Source organism: Scomber japonicus, chromosome 13, assembly GCF_027409825.1.
Source record: "Scomber japonicus isolate fScoJap1 chromosome 13, fScoJap1.pri, whole genome shotgun sequence".
Lineage (NCBI taxonomy): Eukaryota > Metazoa > Chordata > Actinopteri > Scombriformes > Scombridae > Scomber > Scomber japonicus.
In genome coordinates, this window is record NC_070590.1 from 1,923,785 (window position 1) to 1,938,004 (window position 14,220).

The 14,220-nt window shown below is 40.3% G+C and overlaps 2 protein-coding genes across 2 annotated transcripts; both read left to right on the forward strand.

Moving 5' to 3' along the window:
* Positions 1 to 339: 339 nt before the first annotated feature.
* On the forward strand, positions 340 to 3,338 carry LOC128371748 (uncharacterized). The gene is made up of 7 exons (XM_053332126.1): positions 340 to 637; positions 1,095 to 1,160; positions 1,493 to 1,521; positions 1,913 to 1,933; positions 2,045 to 2,458; positions 2,580 to 2,810; positions 3,013 to 3,338. Exons 1-7 carry the CDS (start codon positions 340 to 342, stop codon positions 3,277 to 3,279), a joined length of 1,326 nt encoding a protein of 441 aa, XP_053188101.1. The 3' UTR covers positions 3,280 to 3,338.
* A 5,684-nt stretch (positions 3,339 to 9,022) lies between these two features.
* On the forward strand, positions 9,023 to 10,690 carry LOC128371008 (P2Y purinoceptor 3-like). Its single transcript, XM_053331201.1, has 2 exons — positions 9,023 to 9,483; positions 9,775 to 10,690. The coding sequence occupies exons 1-2, from the start codon at positions 9,023 to 9,025 to the stop codon at positions 10,688 to 10,690; spliced, it is 1,377 nt and encodes a 458-aa protein (XP_053187176.1).
* Positions 10,691 to 14,220: the final 3,530 nt, after the last annotated feature.

Here is a 14,220-nt window from a genome sequence, read left to right on the forward strand (position 1 = left end):
TCTGTACTTTGTTTTTATTATGGGGGGGGGGGGGGGGGGGGGGGGGGGTTAATTGTATGTTTTAATGTTTCTCAAATTACATGTTTTTCTGTTTTATGTAAAACACGTTGAGTTGCCATTGTGTATGAAATGCGCTATATAAATAAAACTGCATTGTCTTGCCTTGCCTTGAATACAATGTCCATAATAGCAGAGATATATGTAATAAATTAATGCTCATCCAAAATATATCAAACTAAAAATATCTATTTTTAAGTTACTGACAGACCAGTATTACCTACTGCTGCACTTTGTAAAGGCTATATGGTTAAAGTGCTTGTTTCTGTGTGTTTGTTCAAGATGCGGAAGACTTTAGAGGAAGAATGGAAATCAGCCCTGAATGCCATCCTCCAGGAGCTGAACCAGGAACAGTACGATACGTTGCTGGACCTTTTGTCAAAAATCCGTCAAAATCAAAAAGCTGGCAAACCCAGAGAACAGATGCCCCAAATAATTCTTGAACACTATGGATTACACAGGTCCTATTCTGTAATCAAAGAAGAAATGTGGGAGATGCCAAGGAGGGACTCTAAAGTCCAGGACCTGCTGCGACCCTTTGAGGACAAACTGAAGAACAATCATGAAAAAGAAAGAGATGGTGAGTTCATACAATTTTACAGTTTTTCATATTTGGTCAAAGAAGTATTAATCTGTGTTGGACTAATGATTAATGTTTAACTACCTTGAATCACATAATATCAGGGCAGAAATTAATATATTTAACATTGTTTAAATATGCACTCCTTCAGGCTTTATTTAGTTTAGTCAAATATGTAAGGGAACAAGTGCAGTGTCTTAAACTTCACACCTACAGGCAGTTCTACTTTGACTTGGTACTGTTTCTCTCACATCACTGTCTGTCAAAATCAACACAGTAAAAGCGCTTCTGGATTAGGTTTCACTATTTCTGAAAAAATCCAAAACCTGGGAAATGTGGGTTAGACAACTAGAAACCGGAGGATGATGAGATTAGAAGAATGAAAGAAGGGTTGCATGGATCTAAACATGGAACTAAATAATGTGTTTAAATTTACATTTTCAAATTAAATTTTCAGGGAAAAAAAGGAAACATGTGAGTGATCCAGTGCAGGAGGAGCAGGAGGAGCAACGACCTGCAGCAGGTAAATACCGGCTGGATTACATCATCTCTGAGATCTGTAAATGGTTTATTCAGATTATTGAAATCATTGTTACCCAAACTTTAAGCCACATCACAGCGTTCCTTCATGGCACCACCTGAAGTTTACACCCACCCATATCATACTTTTACACATGTAACTTTTTCAGCCATAAATTACTCTGTTAATTTATTGTTTTCATTTCATAACAGGATCATTAGTGTGATATCGGTGTTAGACAAAGAATACTTGTATCAGTCTTGATGTAAATTTGACTTTATGAATGTAAAAGATCTCAAATAACTCAAGGAACTGATGTTTTTCTTCTTTTAAAGATGAACTGAAGCGGAGCAGACTGGAAAAGGTAAGAGTGTTGAAATAAAATGATGCATGCATTTTGACCTGCTGGCATTCATGAGGCACGGTACATCTTATCTATTAAAACATGTCTAATACAGAACTCCTGCTGGCTCTGAATCAGAGATAGGACATCATTATCATCTGAAATTCACTTGTATCACAATATCAGTAATTCAATTAGCTTATTAATTGTCCTGACATGTATCATGTATTCCTACTGTGATCAGATGGAAACTGGAAGAGTAGCATCAGCTAATGGGAATCCTAATAAAGAATAAAGAATGAATTATGAACTTAAGCAATCAAAAGTAGAATTCCACAGCAGTAAAAAGCTGTTTTCATATTAGCTTCTGTGTAACTGAGCATTAATGAAATGTCTTTGTTTTTTTTCCCAGGAGAGAAACAACCAGTCATGGGTATGTTTATAGTTTTCTTTCACTGCTCACAACTTTTGACTTTATACTGATTCATGTGTTTGTATTCATGTTGCTGACATGGAGATATTTGTTCTCTCCCTTTGTGTCCAGAGAAAAACCATCAGGGATCTGAAATCCAGTGATCAGCTTCATGATTCAGAAGCCATCGTTGGGAAAGTTATGCAGAAATCAGGGCTACGGAAGAATGACAATGGAACAGTTTTCTTTTATGTGTCAGTCGTTGATGACACAGACTGTACTAGACTGACGGTTTATGGGAAACACCGCTATCAAGAAATCAATGAAGAGTGCTCCTACATGATCAGAAAGCTAATGAAAGATGAAAATGTCTGGAAGGTTAATAAACACAGCAAAGTGTCACAGACGAGTGCTGTCAAAGTCCCAGAGGAGCTAGAAATGGAAGCACGGAAACTCATTTGTGTTGAGAGTCCAGTTTACTCCATCGCAGAAGCCAAAACACTTCCTGAGAAGTATGGAGTGACTGTTGAAGGAACTGTAACAGAGGTGAGTCTCCAGATACTTAAAGGATTAGTCTAGTGGGGTTTTCTTCATTTGTCTTCTTGTCAACAAATCTCATGTTTGGATCCAAACCTACTGTGTAATGAACTGTTATTGGTTTGTTCAGATTCGTCCTGTTGTAGAAACGGAGGTGACGACCCAACAGAGGACGACAAAGAGGCAAGAATTCCTCCTACAGGAAGACAAAGAGTCCATCAGGATCTGCATGTGGGGAGAAAACACCAAACAGGTCAAAGAAATATCAGTTGGAGACGTCGTCAATGTGACCAACGTGAAGACCAGTCGCTACCATAATACTGTGTCCCTGAACTCAACTGGATTCACCAGAATTCTTCCGGTAGCTGTTCTGAGATCTTTCTGCTGAACTGATGTTTTTGTAACATACTTCAAGATACCTGTTTAGTCTTCAGTGGAATTAGAAGCTTCTGGACATATTACCATATATCCTGTAGAGTCCATCAGCTGTTAGCTACTACATGATTATTAATGTATTTCTCAGCGTGTCCTGATCTTTAACTATAAACGTTGTGTCTCTGCAGATTGAAAGAGCTCCTGTCCAGAAAGCCAGAATTGAGATTCAGGCGATCCAAAGTACCGACCCCACGCAGACGTTCCTGGAGGCGGTGTACAACGGGCGGATCGATACGTTTGTCGTGTCCACTCAACTTCTGGGGAGCAAGTTTAACTTAAGACTGGACGGCGATTTTAAAGAAAATCTTCTTAATAAGATGCCATTCTCAGCAGATGTAGAAATACAAGGAAGAAAAATTAATACCATTTTTTCATCACTAAAATGTAAAACATAAACAGAACATTAATTAGCAAGACAAACAGTCAGTATCAATCAATCAATCTTTATTTGTATAGCGCCAAATCACAACAAAGTTATCTCAAGGCTCTTTTCCACATAGAGCAGGTTCTAAACTGAACTCTTCAGGTTTTAACTTTAAAGAGACCCAACATTCCCACATGAGACACAGTGGAGAGAAAAAACTCTCAGAACCAGACTCAGAAGTGGGCGGACATCTGCATCGACCGGTTGGGGTTGAGAGGAGAGAAAGGAAGGATAGAGGAGAGAAGCACAATGAAAATCAAACAATGAAGCTAGAAGGTCCGGGACTGGAATCCGTCACCCGGACGTCTCCAGGCCCAGATTACCTGTGAGACCAGAAAGCACAGACAACTCCGGGGAAGAAGTTTAGGTTATTGAATGCATTAATAGTACATGAATGTTAATGGATATAGATGGATGGATAGAGAGAGAGGGGGAGGAGGAGAGAGGAGCTCAGTGCATCATGGGAGTCCCCCGGCAGTCTAAGCCTATAGCAGCATAAACTAGGAGCTGGAACCGGCCCCAACTAGAAGCTTTATCACAAAGGAACGTTTGAAGCCTACTCTTAAATGTAGGGAGGGTGTCTGCCCCCCGGAACCAATCTGGGAGATGGTTCCACAGGAGAGGACCCTGAGAACAGAAGGTTCTGCCTCCTGTTCTACTTTTAGAGATACTAGGAACCACAAGTAGACCTGCATGCTGGGAGCGCAGTGTTCTAGTAGGTAAGTATGAATAGAGTTAGTTATTGTGCAGCTGACAGACTTTACAGGAACAGATTGAGGTTTTGTTTCGATTTGTTAAACATCAACTGATAATTGTTGCAATTATTCTGTAGATTATAAAGTGTTTTACAGCTCTATCAGTGAACAGTTTAATCTGACTAAAATGTCTTTGTACTATTTCCACATTAAACTCAAATCACAACACAGAAACAGTGTGAAGGTGTTTTGTGTGTCAGTGTGTTGACCAGCAGAGGCAGCAGAGATCTGCCAAAACTAAACTAAACACAGACCCCTCAAGTCTAGTTGAGCTTTCCAGTGTGTGCAGGCAGGACCAACGTGCACAATATTTTAAAAACGCCTGCACACTTTCTCCAAAACACAAAACTGGATCAGGACATCTTCAATCTGACTCAGAATGTTTGTAAAACAGAAAAATGCACCATATTTAAACATTGTGCGGACCAATAGACTGACAGGCTCCATCAGTACAGGGGTGGACCCTAGTGTTCTCTCAAAATCCTCAAAACTATTAAGAAAGAAGCAGCAACTATAACTGCTGACTGAGTCTGAGTGAGTTTATATCAATTATAACAAGTTTACCTTCTGAAACCATGTCAACTGAGGCAGTGTCACTGTCATTTAATGCCTAGTCTATTTTTTCTATGTGAATTATTTTGGGAGAATAGTAAAGGACCAAAATAAATCCATTACTACTACTAATGCTTGCAGTTGTCATACATGCAGTGAAATGCAGGACCAGACAGCCAGGAGCAAGAAGCTGCTGCAGAGTCTACATTTGTTCTGTTCTGTTCAGAAAGCAGGAGGGTTAAAAAGAAAGAAACAGAACACAACAGTGTAAAATACACTTTACTGATGTCTGTTTCCTGTTTTAAAGAACCACAGATCAGCCAACCTGTTTCACCAGCTGGTTTAAATGCTGAACTGACAGTAGTTGATGTTGACTCATGATGCACTTAACCCTTTATTGGGCAAATAATTATATTTGGTAACTTCTGTGAATATCCCAAAATATCCTTCCTTCCTTCCTTTCCTTCCTCCCTGCCTTCTTTCTTCCCTTCCTCTTTTCCTTTCTCCCTCCCTCGTTCCTTATTTCCTCCGTCTTTCCTTCCTTCCATCTGTCCTTCCTCCCTCCCTCCTTCTCTCCTCCCTTCCTTCTTTCCTTCCTCTGTCCTTTCCTTACTTCCATCTGTTCTTCCTCCCTCCCTCCTTCTTTCCTCCCTTCCTTCTTCCCTTCCTTCTTCCTTCCTTGCTTCTTTCTTCCCTTCCTCCCTCCCTCCTTCTTTCCTCCCCCCTACCTTCCTTCCTTCCTTCTTTCCTCCGTCCTTCCTTCCTTTCCTTCCTCCCTCCTTCCTTTCCTTCCTTCCTTCCTTCCTTCCTTGCATCCATCCTTCCATCCTTCCTTCCTTCCTCCCTTCTTTTCAATGAGTGTCCTATAAAGGGTTAAAGGTTCAATGTGTAAGAATGTGAAGAAATGATAGCTTTGACCTTGTGTCTCAGACCTACAGTATATGTACTGAAGTTAGCATACTGACCAGCTAGCTTTGCCCAGTCCTGTCTTGTAAGGACCACCTTGTACCACAGGGGCATCAGTGAGTCAATGAGTCAATCAATCAATCTTTATTTGTATCGCACCAAATCACAATAAAGACCGGCCGTTCCACCAGGAGAGCCGGACATCGACCCAGCAGCAGGAGGAGCAGCCTCAGCCCAAAACATGAGCTCCAGCTGGCTGCATGTTTCTGACCAGACTGTCCCAAACAGACTCCATGTCAGAGCCAACGCTGACTGCTGTTAGGTACTGCGATGAAACTCTCAGAGACTGTCAGACCTTATGTTGGTCCTGGTTCCTCCTGGTGCATGACCCGGCCTCAAGTATGTAGGCAGTTCCTGGATGATGAAGGCATCGATGCCATTGACTGGAGCTCTCGTTCCCCTGACCTAAATCCAGCTGAGCACCTATGGGACATTATGTCTCGGTGTCAAGTACAGACAGTCCAGGAGCTCAGTGAGGCCCTGATCCAGGTCTGGGAGTATATCCCCCAGGACACCATCCGTCAACTCATCAGGAGCGTGTCTAGACATTGTCAGGAGTGCGTACAGGCAGGCGGGGGCCATAAAACACTACTGAGTCACATATGAGCTGCTGGAGGTGCTATTTATTTACATCAGGAGGCAAATTTACCAACATAAGTTTGATTTGCTTAAGAATCAGAAAGATTAAAGTATTTAATTTAATAATGTAAAAGATTTCTGTCCCAACTCTCACTGTGTTTATTCACAACTCTGTGTGTGTTTGATCAAACCCAATATTTACTGTCTGATTCAGATGTGATGAGGATGGAGGGATGAGAGCAGGAGGGTGTGTAGAGGAGGAAGGAGGAGCTGCTGTGTTTAAAGGACTCACTTTGCTTTAATTAGATCCTCAGATAACGAGAGGCAGAGTGAGGAGGTGAAAGTCAGACATTTAAAGCTTCAGCGGCTTCTCTGAAGAAAAGGTGAGAGATTTAATACGTCTGCTGTTTCAACCAAAGCAGCTTTATTGAGCTTTTTGTCTCTTAGATTTATATCGTACAGCAGCTATTGATTAAAGATGTCTTCATATCAGAATATTATTGATTCAGACAGTAAATGATATCTGTCGTTAACGCAGTGCTGTACTTACAAAAAAATGTTTCTGTTTCACAAACTGCGACATTGGTTTGGTATTTGTTCTCAGATGTTTCAGAATTAATTCAGTTTTGTTGTATTTTGTCTGATTTTCTTCATGAATACAAGATGAGGAACATAAACCTGTAACCTATAAACCTTGAATTTTTGGTTTCTTATTGAAAATCATTTGTATTTTTGTACCTTTTCTGTTTTAAATCTAAAAAGATTACATAACTACTTTGTCAAAACAGATGAGAGCTTTTATTCATCTGTTGTTTTTAGCAGTGACCACGTGCTGGACAGTCCAACACAGCTGGAGCAGTTAGCCTGAAGCTAATTAGCATCCTCAGTTAGCAATCAGGATACACAAAGAATATTAAAATATTAGTTTTTAAATTCCAATTAACTGAAAGGTTTGTTTGAGAAATGTTTAGCAGTGGTACATTTAAATATGTTTTGTGGTGTTAGCATCTGTTAGCAAAGTCTTTACCGCTATGTTGATTTTAAAGTATGTTTTTACATTTTTTAAAACCTCAGTTACTAAAAGTGTGTCCTATTAAAAGCTAACAGCCCAGAGCTGCACTGTGAGCGCCTCCTCCTCCTCTGCAGTCCCTGTATTGGGTTTCATTCCTGCACTTCTGACTGAATGAACACTGATCAATTATTTACAGAGAAGCTGAAGGTCAGGGGAGAAGCCCCGAGAGACCCTTCGGCCCTGAAAACCACACTTCTGAGCCACAACGCCGTCCAAGAAACGAGGACAGCTGAAGGTAAGACGAACTCCTTCAAACTTGATCATTTCTTCTCTGATCCAGATCACACCGACTGTAACATACGTTCAGATTCAGTCTTTATAATCAGCTGCAGTTTTTATTGTGAAAAATGGTCTGATTGAACAGATTGATCATATTTCATACAAGTGATGTGAACTAATCCAGCTGTGCATGTCTTCTTTGGTGTACCACAAATAGTACTGCAGAAACAATCCAGTGAATAATTATTTGATCATAATTTTGATAGTTAAATAATCATTTAAGTACATTTTAAAGCAGAAGTGCTGATAATTCTCTGGTTTCCAGTTTCTCCAATGTGAAGATTTATTGCTTTTCTTCTTTCTAAACAGAATATCTTTGGGCTTTTAGACCAAAAACATATTGGTTGTTGTTGGTTGGACAAAATAAAACACTTGTCAACTGTGGACTATTGGAAATTGTAATGAGTTTCTTAAACTATGTTCTAATATTTTAAAGACCAAACAATTAATAAAGAAATTACAGAGCCCCAAAGTCTAATTGCTGTCCAAAGTGACATGTTCAAATTTAACTGCACTTTTTATTATTTCAAATTAATATATACATTTGTATATAAAATACTTTATTTCTCAGATGTTACACATTGGTCTTTGGTGAAAAACACTTTTCTTGTCAATAGAAATCTCAATTGTATTGTAGAGGTTCATAAAGAAAACTGAGAAAACTGTGCAGTTAGTTGAAAAGAAATTCAGTTTTTCTTGCAAGCATCCAAAGGAACTATCAATTTCTTTAAATTATTGGTTGAGACTATAGATGGATTAATTATAAAATGTAAACCTAAGTTAAATTCTAAGTTTAATCACACAGAAAACATGACCAGTGTAATTAAGAACTACCTGCTGCTGTTCAGGCTGATTAAACCCAACAATATGAAGTAAAGCTCATTCTGGACAATGTGGTGCAATTTGTTTTCTACTCCACATTAATGTGTGAGTCAGTTTTGTTCAGACCACTGCAAACTCCAATTCTGAAGCCATAAATAAATCTCAGCCTGAGGTGCACCAGTCATTGTGACATTATTTCACGCCGTTGTTCCAAAACACAGACTTGAATGTAAACCCTGACCCCAAGACTTCAGCAGCTGGAACACACCACCGAACCTTCTGTACAGAGAGGCTACATGAATGGAGAAAGCTTTGTTAATGATTGACGGGCTAATTGAGCGAGACATAGTCTTCATCAGCAAAACACCGGTTGTACATTCTGAACGAGCATTTCCAAACTAATGATGGTGTGTTTTCTTCCCCCTCTGTCACAGAAAGTCCATCTACATACCAGAGACATGACTCAGTCGGCGACGAATAGAGATTAGAGAGACAGTCAGCTAGGTAGGTGGATAGATAGATAGATAGAGAGATAGAGAGATGGAGAGATAGATAGATAGTGCAGAAGGGGGACAAATGAAGGAAACTTCAGTGTATGAGAAGACTTGAGACTGTTGGAGGAGTTGAGATGACGACAGAGGAACCTGAACCGATCCAGCTCTGCCAGAAATAACCTCCACAGGTTCATAATGGGATTGAGCCAAGTCTCTGATGTCACTCCAGACATGAGTACGGTGGTGGCAAGAAACCACGCTAACACCTCTGGCACCTTGCCCACCTCGTCCCTCACTCAGTCATCCTGCAGCATCGACGAATCCTACAAGTACGTCTTCCTGCCCGTCTGCTACTCGCTCACCTTCATCTTCAGCCTCACCCTCAACTCTGTGGTGCTGCTGCGCTCCTGTCGCCACCATGGAGGCTGCTGCGGTGTTGGTGGCAGCGGGCGACGCTGGAACACCTCGCTGATCTACATGATGAACCTGGCCACCACCGACCTGATGTACGGTCTGTCGTTGCCCTTCCTGGTGGCGAGCTACATGCTGAGAGACCACTGGGTGTTTGGAGACTTCATGTGCCGCCTTGTCCGCTTCCTCTTCTACTTCAACCTCTACTGCTCCATCTTCTTCCTCACCTGCATCTCCGTGCACAGGTAGGATGCTCCGGATTTGGAAAATACCATTTCAATCAGCACTCGGGTCTTGATTTACCTGGTAACAACCTATGCAACAACTGACGATGGCTCACAAATAAATCACTTTGTTTTAAAGCGTCCGCTGTCCTACATTTGTGCACTTTGGACATTCATCCATGTGAATATACTAAATGACAAATAATTCTATAAATCCTTTCAATCTGACAGCCTATATATGTCGTCCAGTGTTTTGATTAACAAACAGATTTAAGTGATGGATTATAAAATAAACTGCTTGTTCGTCCACAGGTACCTGGGTATCTGCCACCCGATGAGGACCATCACTCTGGAGAGCAAGCGGGTGGTGAAGGGGACCTGTGCGTTGGTGTGGGTGGTGGTCTTCATCCTAACCTGCCCTATCTTTAGGTTTGCACAGACGGGTTATGTCCATCGAAGGGGTGGCGGGGTTGTTGGGTCTGAAGGTGTGAGGGACGACGGGAACTGGACTGGATTTCAGGGGGAGGACGGGGAGGGGTACATGAATTGCTGGGATGATGCCATCGATAGCGAGTTTGCCGACTACGTCCCATATGGCATTGTCCTCCACCTGTTGGGTTTCTTTGTGCCATTTGTTATCATCGCCTGGTGCTACTCACAGGTCGTCAGGACGATATTTCAGACGCTGCGCTCCCCTCCTAGTTCCATAGAGGGTGGCGAGGACGGTCCGGTGGGAGACGGAGCACCAGAAGGAGTTAGAGGGCGAGCGAGAACGTCTGTCTCCATATCCGGCTCGCAGTACTCGCACTATATCAGGCGACGGCGGAAATCCATTAAAACCATTGTAACTATCACGCTGCTGTTCGCTCTCTGCTTCCTGCCTTTCCACGTGACCCGGACCGTGTTTCTGCTCCTGCGGCAGGGACACCTCGGCGGCTGCAATGCCATGAAGACCGTCTCCATCTGCTACAAGGTCACACGGCCGCTGGCCTCCTGCAACGCCTGGCTCAACGCCCTCCTCTACTTCCTGACAGGGGATAAGGGTGCCCCCTGCTGCTGGCAGGTAGAGCCCACCATCCGCAGAGACCGCCAGACCGGCTCCCTCTGGTGGCCACTGAAGATCCTGAGGAAGGACGCAGTTGGAGATGATGACCAAGAGGCAGCCGAGAAGATTGACAGGACGGTGCACATGGAGAACGAGTCCAAGTCTTCGAGGGTCATCTTCTGAGGAAGCTTCAGTGCCGGTTTCTTTATAACAGACTTAAACAGAGCGAGATGCACCTGGAAAAGAAATCCAGTACCAGTAATGTCGGATTTTGTTTGATTTTTTTTCAATACCGATACAACGTCTAACTTTTGTTACTGATACAAAAATAATAATTGATAAATGTCTGAACACACAAGATCTTCTGGCCGTCTAAATAAATGATCGTAAATACTAAAACTATCAGATCAAAGAAAAAGTGACCAACATTTTCAATCTGAGCGGACATTCAAGGCCAGATTTGTGTTCTTGACGTTTTGATCGGTACTGAAAAAAGAATTAAAGACCCAGAATTACTGCTCAGATGTTTGACCTGAGTGAAGTAAGAAATAAACATCATTGATCTCACAGACTGTAGATGTGTCCTGGAGGCACTCTGTCCTCTCAGCTTCCACTCAGTAACATGTCCCGGATCAGAAAAGTGTGAAGCCTGGTAGTTAATTAACATCCTGCTCTCATGTTTCTGAATTATTAATTAATGCAGGTTTTTTGTTCTTTTTAATTTAGTAATTTGTACCCTTAAATTACTCCTAACCCTAACCCTCATGTCATCTGAATGCTAAGTTGTGCCTTCGACTTAATTCAATAAAACTTCTTTTGTCCCTTTAACACATTGTGGACCAATTAGATTTAACAGTTGAATTTAATTTTGATCTTGGCTCAACAGACGTGCATATATATTTCTGGTTTTAGCTTTTGAAGACACAAATCCAGAATACATAATAATACTAATTAATTAAACTAATTAACATAACTAATACTAGGCAGGTTTCCACTGTGTTCACTTAGGAACAAATTAAAGTTTAAAATAACAGAATACTGTAAGTAGCTGTAAAAATCCAAATTGTGTGTGTTGGTGAAAAAGCTCCACACAGATCTTTGAAAACTTCAATTGGCTGTGACATATATATATTTGATTAATCATTTTAATCACTGATCAAGAAAAAATGCCAAATATTTTACTGGTTGCTGCTTCAAATGTGATGATTTGCTGCTTTTTTTTGTGTCACATTTGACTGTAAACTGAATTTCTTCAAACTGTTGATCTTGTAAAGTAACTGAATGCATCACATCGAGCTGTGGAAGATTATAATAGACATTTTTTACTGTTATCTGACATTTCATTGACAAAGAAAATCTGCAGATTAACCAATAAAGAAAATAATACTTCCTGTCCAGTAACATAATGTAATGAATTAATATGTATTATCTATTTAGGACAAGTTGAATACTTTTTTTGATCATATGTTTAATCTTTTACTGTATAAAATGCCAAAAACTAGTGAAAACTTTTCAAGAGTCCAATGTGACGGCTTCAATATTGATAGCGATTTAAAACTGAAAAAAGCAGCAAATATTCGCTTTTCAGAGACTGTGACAGGTCAGTGATCGGGATTTTATGATTAACTCAACAAATTATTGCTAAAATGATCAATTTATTATTTCAGCTCGAGTCTTCTTTGAGTTTGTTTCTGTGCTCCTGATGACAGAAAGTCAAGTTATTATTTTGAGGATTTATTTCCACCTGATGGATCTGCAGCTGTCTCTTCATCCCACGTTACATTCAGGGGTTTAAACACATTTTAAATAAATCTGTCAGGAAAGATCTGTGCAAACATTCGAGCTGCAGCAATTAACTGATCTAAAATTATTCAGCAACTATTTTCATCATTGTTGACATTTGTCACAACAAAGTTAATTTAATATTTTTGGGGTTTTGATTGTTGGTCGGGCAAAATAAGACATTTGATGACTTTATGTTGGGCTTTTTTAACAGCTCTGTTATTCTTTCAAATAAATGAAAGAATAATCAGTTGTGAAGCCAGGTGAGCTGCCATTAGCCAGAAAATAGAGCTGACCTTTGACCCTGTTCTGTTGAGGACCAACAGCTGCTGACCTGGAACATGTAATCAATGTTATTCTTAAACAGGTGGATCTCCTCTTTTAAACGCTGTTCGGCAGCCGTGTTACTGACCTGCGCTGGTGTCTGAATGTATTAAGAGCAGCTCTGCATGACGGACGCTCCGGCTTCATGTGATGTTGTTGTTGTTTTCTGAGCTCAGGTCGGTCTGTGATCAGACTTCTTTATTCTGTATTTTGATGTTTTGTGGCGCAATATCTGGATTAAAGTCTGATGTTGACATCAACTCTGTGTCTCAGACCTGGTTCATGGTTAACTGGAGGATCCGTTCGGTCCAAGCGGAGGTCTGAGGAATCATTAGCCAACTGAACACTCATCTCCGTTTGTGTGGAGACACATCCGCTGATTCTCTGACACTGCAGATCAGACTGTTCAAGTAAAACAGCTTATTCACAGGAGGAGGGAGAAGTACTCTGATCCTTTACTGCAGTAAAAGTATTACAGTATTATAGTGATGTAGTCAGCAGATAAATGTGAGGGCTGCTGAGATGATTAATGGGAAAGAAGAAAAAACAAAGTTCTGATTCACAAATGTGTTTTCAGTTTTAGGACTTTTTCTCTAATCTTTGATTTTTGCTGAAATATTGGATCAGAGTAAAGTTTGTCCTGTAGGTGGTGCTGGAGGTAAAGAAGTGGTTTCAACCTTTCTGGTGTCAAGGACTCCCAAGATGTCATCTTAAGGATCATCGTGTTATATGATTGATTTATTCTTATACATCCGCTCACTGTTTTAACTTCTAGTCAATGAAATAAGAGTGCAATTTAAATATTAAATATTTATATATTAAATATTCTCCTTTTTCCTGAGGACATCAGGAGGACAGTGATCAGTACGACGGAGTATTAGGGCCAGCCAAAAAAAAAAAAAAGCCAGCAAAAAAAAAAAAAATCCGGCAAAAGGGGGGAAAAGCAGGCAAAAAAAAAAAAAAAAAGCCAGGTGAAAAAAAATAATTTTTCAGCACAAAAAAAAAGTCTGGCGAAAAAAAAAATTTCAGCACAAAAAAAAAAAGTCAGGCGAAAAAAAAAAATTTCGGTACAAAAAAAAAAAAAAAAAGTCATCTGCCCCGTTCCAGGTATTTCATTTTGTATGAATGTGGCCAAGTTCGTATGGTTTTTCCTCCTGAACAAACCAAGTCTCTGACAGTCTCTTCAGCGTCCTAATACTAATCACCACACCGTGTCTGTGGGCTAAAAGGGACAGAATTTCCTTATTATTATAGCCGATTCTGAAGTACCGCTTAATCAACGCGTCTGTAGAGGCAGCCATGCCATGGCCTACTTTGATATTTCCTAAATGTAGCCTATTTATTTTTATGCCTGACTTTTTTTTTTTGTACCAGATTTTTTTTTGGGGGGACAGATTTTTTCTTTTTTGTGCCGGAATTTTTTTTTTTGGGCTGATTTTTTTTTTTTTTTTTTTTTTTTGTGCTGGAATTTATTTTTTTTGTGCCGGAATTTTTTTTTTTGCTGATTTTTTTTTTTTGCCTGCTTTTCCCCCCTTTTGCCGGATTTTTTTTTTTTTTGCTGGCTTTTTTTTTTTTTTTTTTTGTCTGGCCCTAATACTCCTTCGTAG

Excerpts from the sequence above, each read along its gene's own strand:
- LOC128371748 (XM_053332126.1), top strand. The coding sequence starts at position 340 with ATGCGGAAGACTTTAGAGGAAGAATGGAAATCAGCCCTGAATGCCATC. Across the intron at positions 638-1,094 it reads TCATGAAAAAGAAAGAGATG|GGAAAAAAAGGAAACATGTG; the intron begins GTGAGTTCATAC and ends TTAAATTTTCAG. Across the intron at positions 2,811-3,012 it reads GATTCACCAGAATTCTTCCG|ATTGAAAGAGCTCCTGTCCA; the intron begins GTAGCTGTTCTG and ends GTGTCTCTGCAG.
- LOC128371008 (XM_053331201.1), top strand. The coding sequence starts at position 9,023 with ATGGGATTGAGCCAAGTCTCTGATGTCACTCCAGACATGAGTACGGTG. Across the intron at positions 9,484-9,774 it reads ACCTGCATCTCCGTGCACAG|GTACCTGGGTATCTGCCACC; the intron begins GTAGGATGCTCC and ends GTTCGTCCACAG.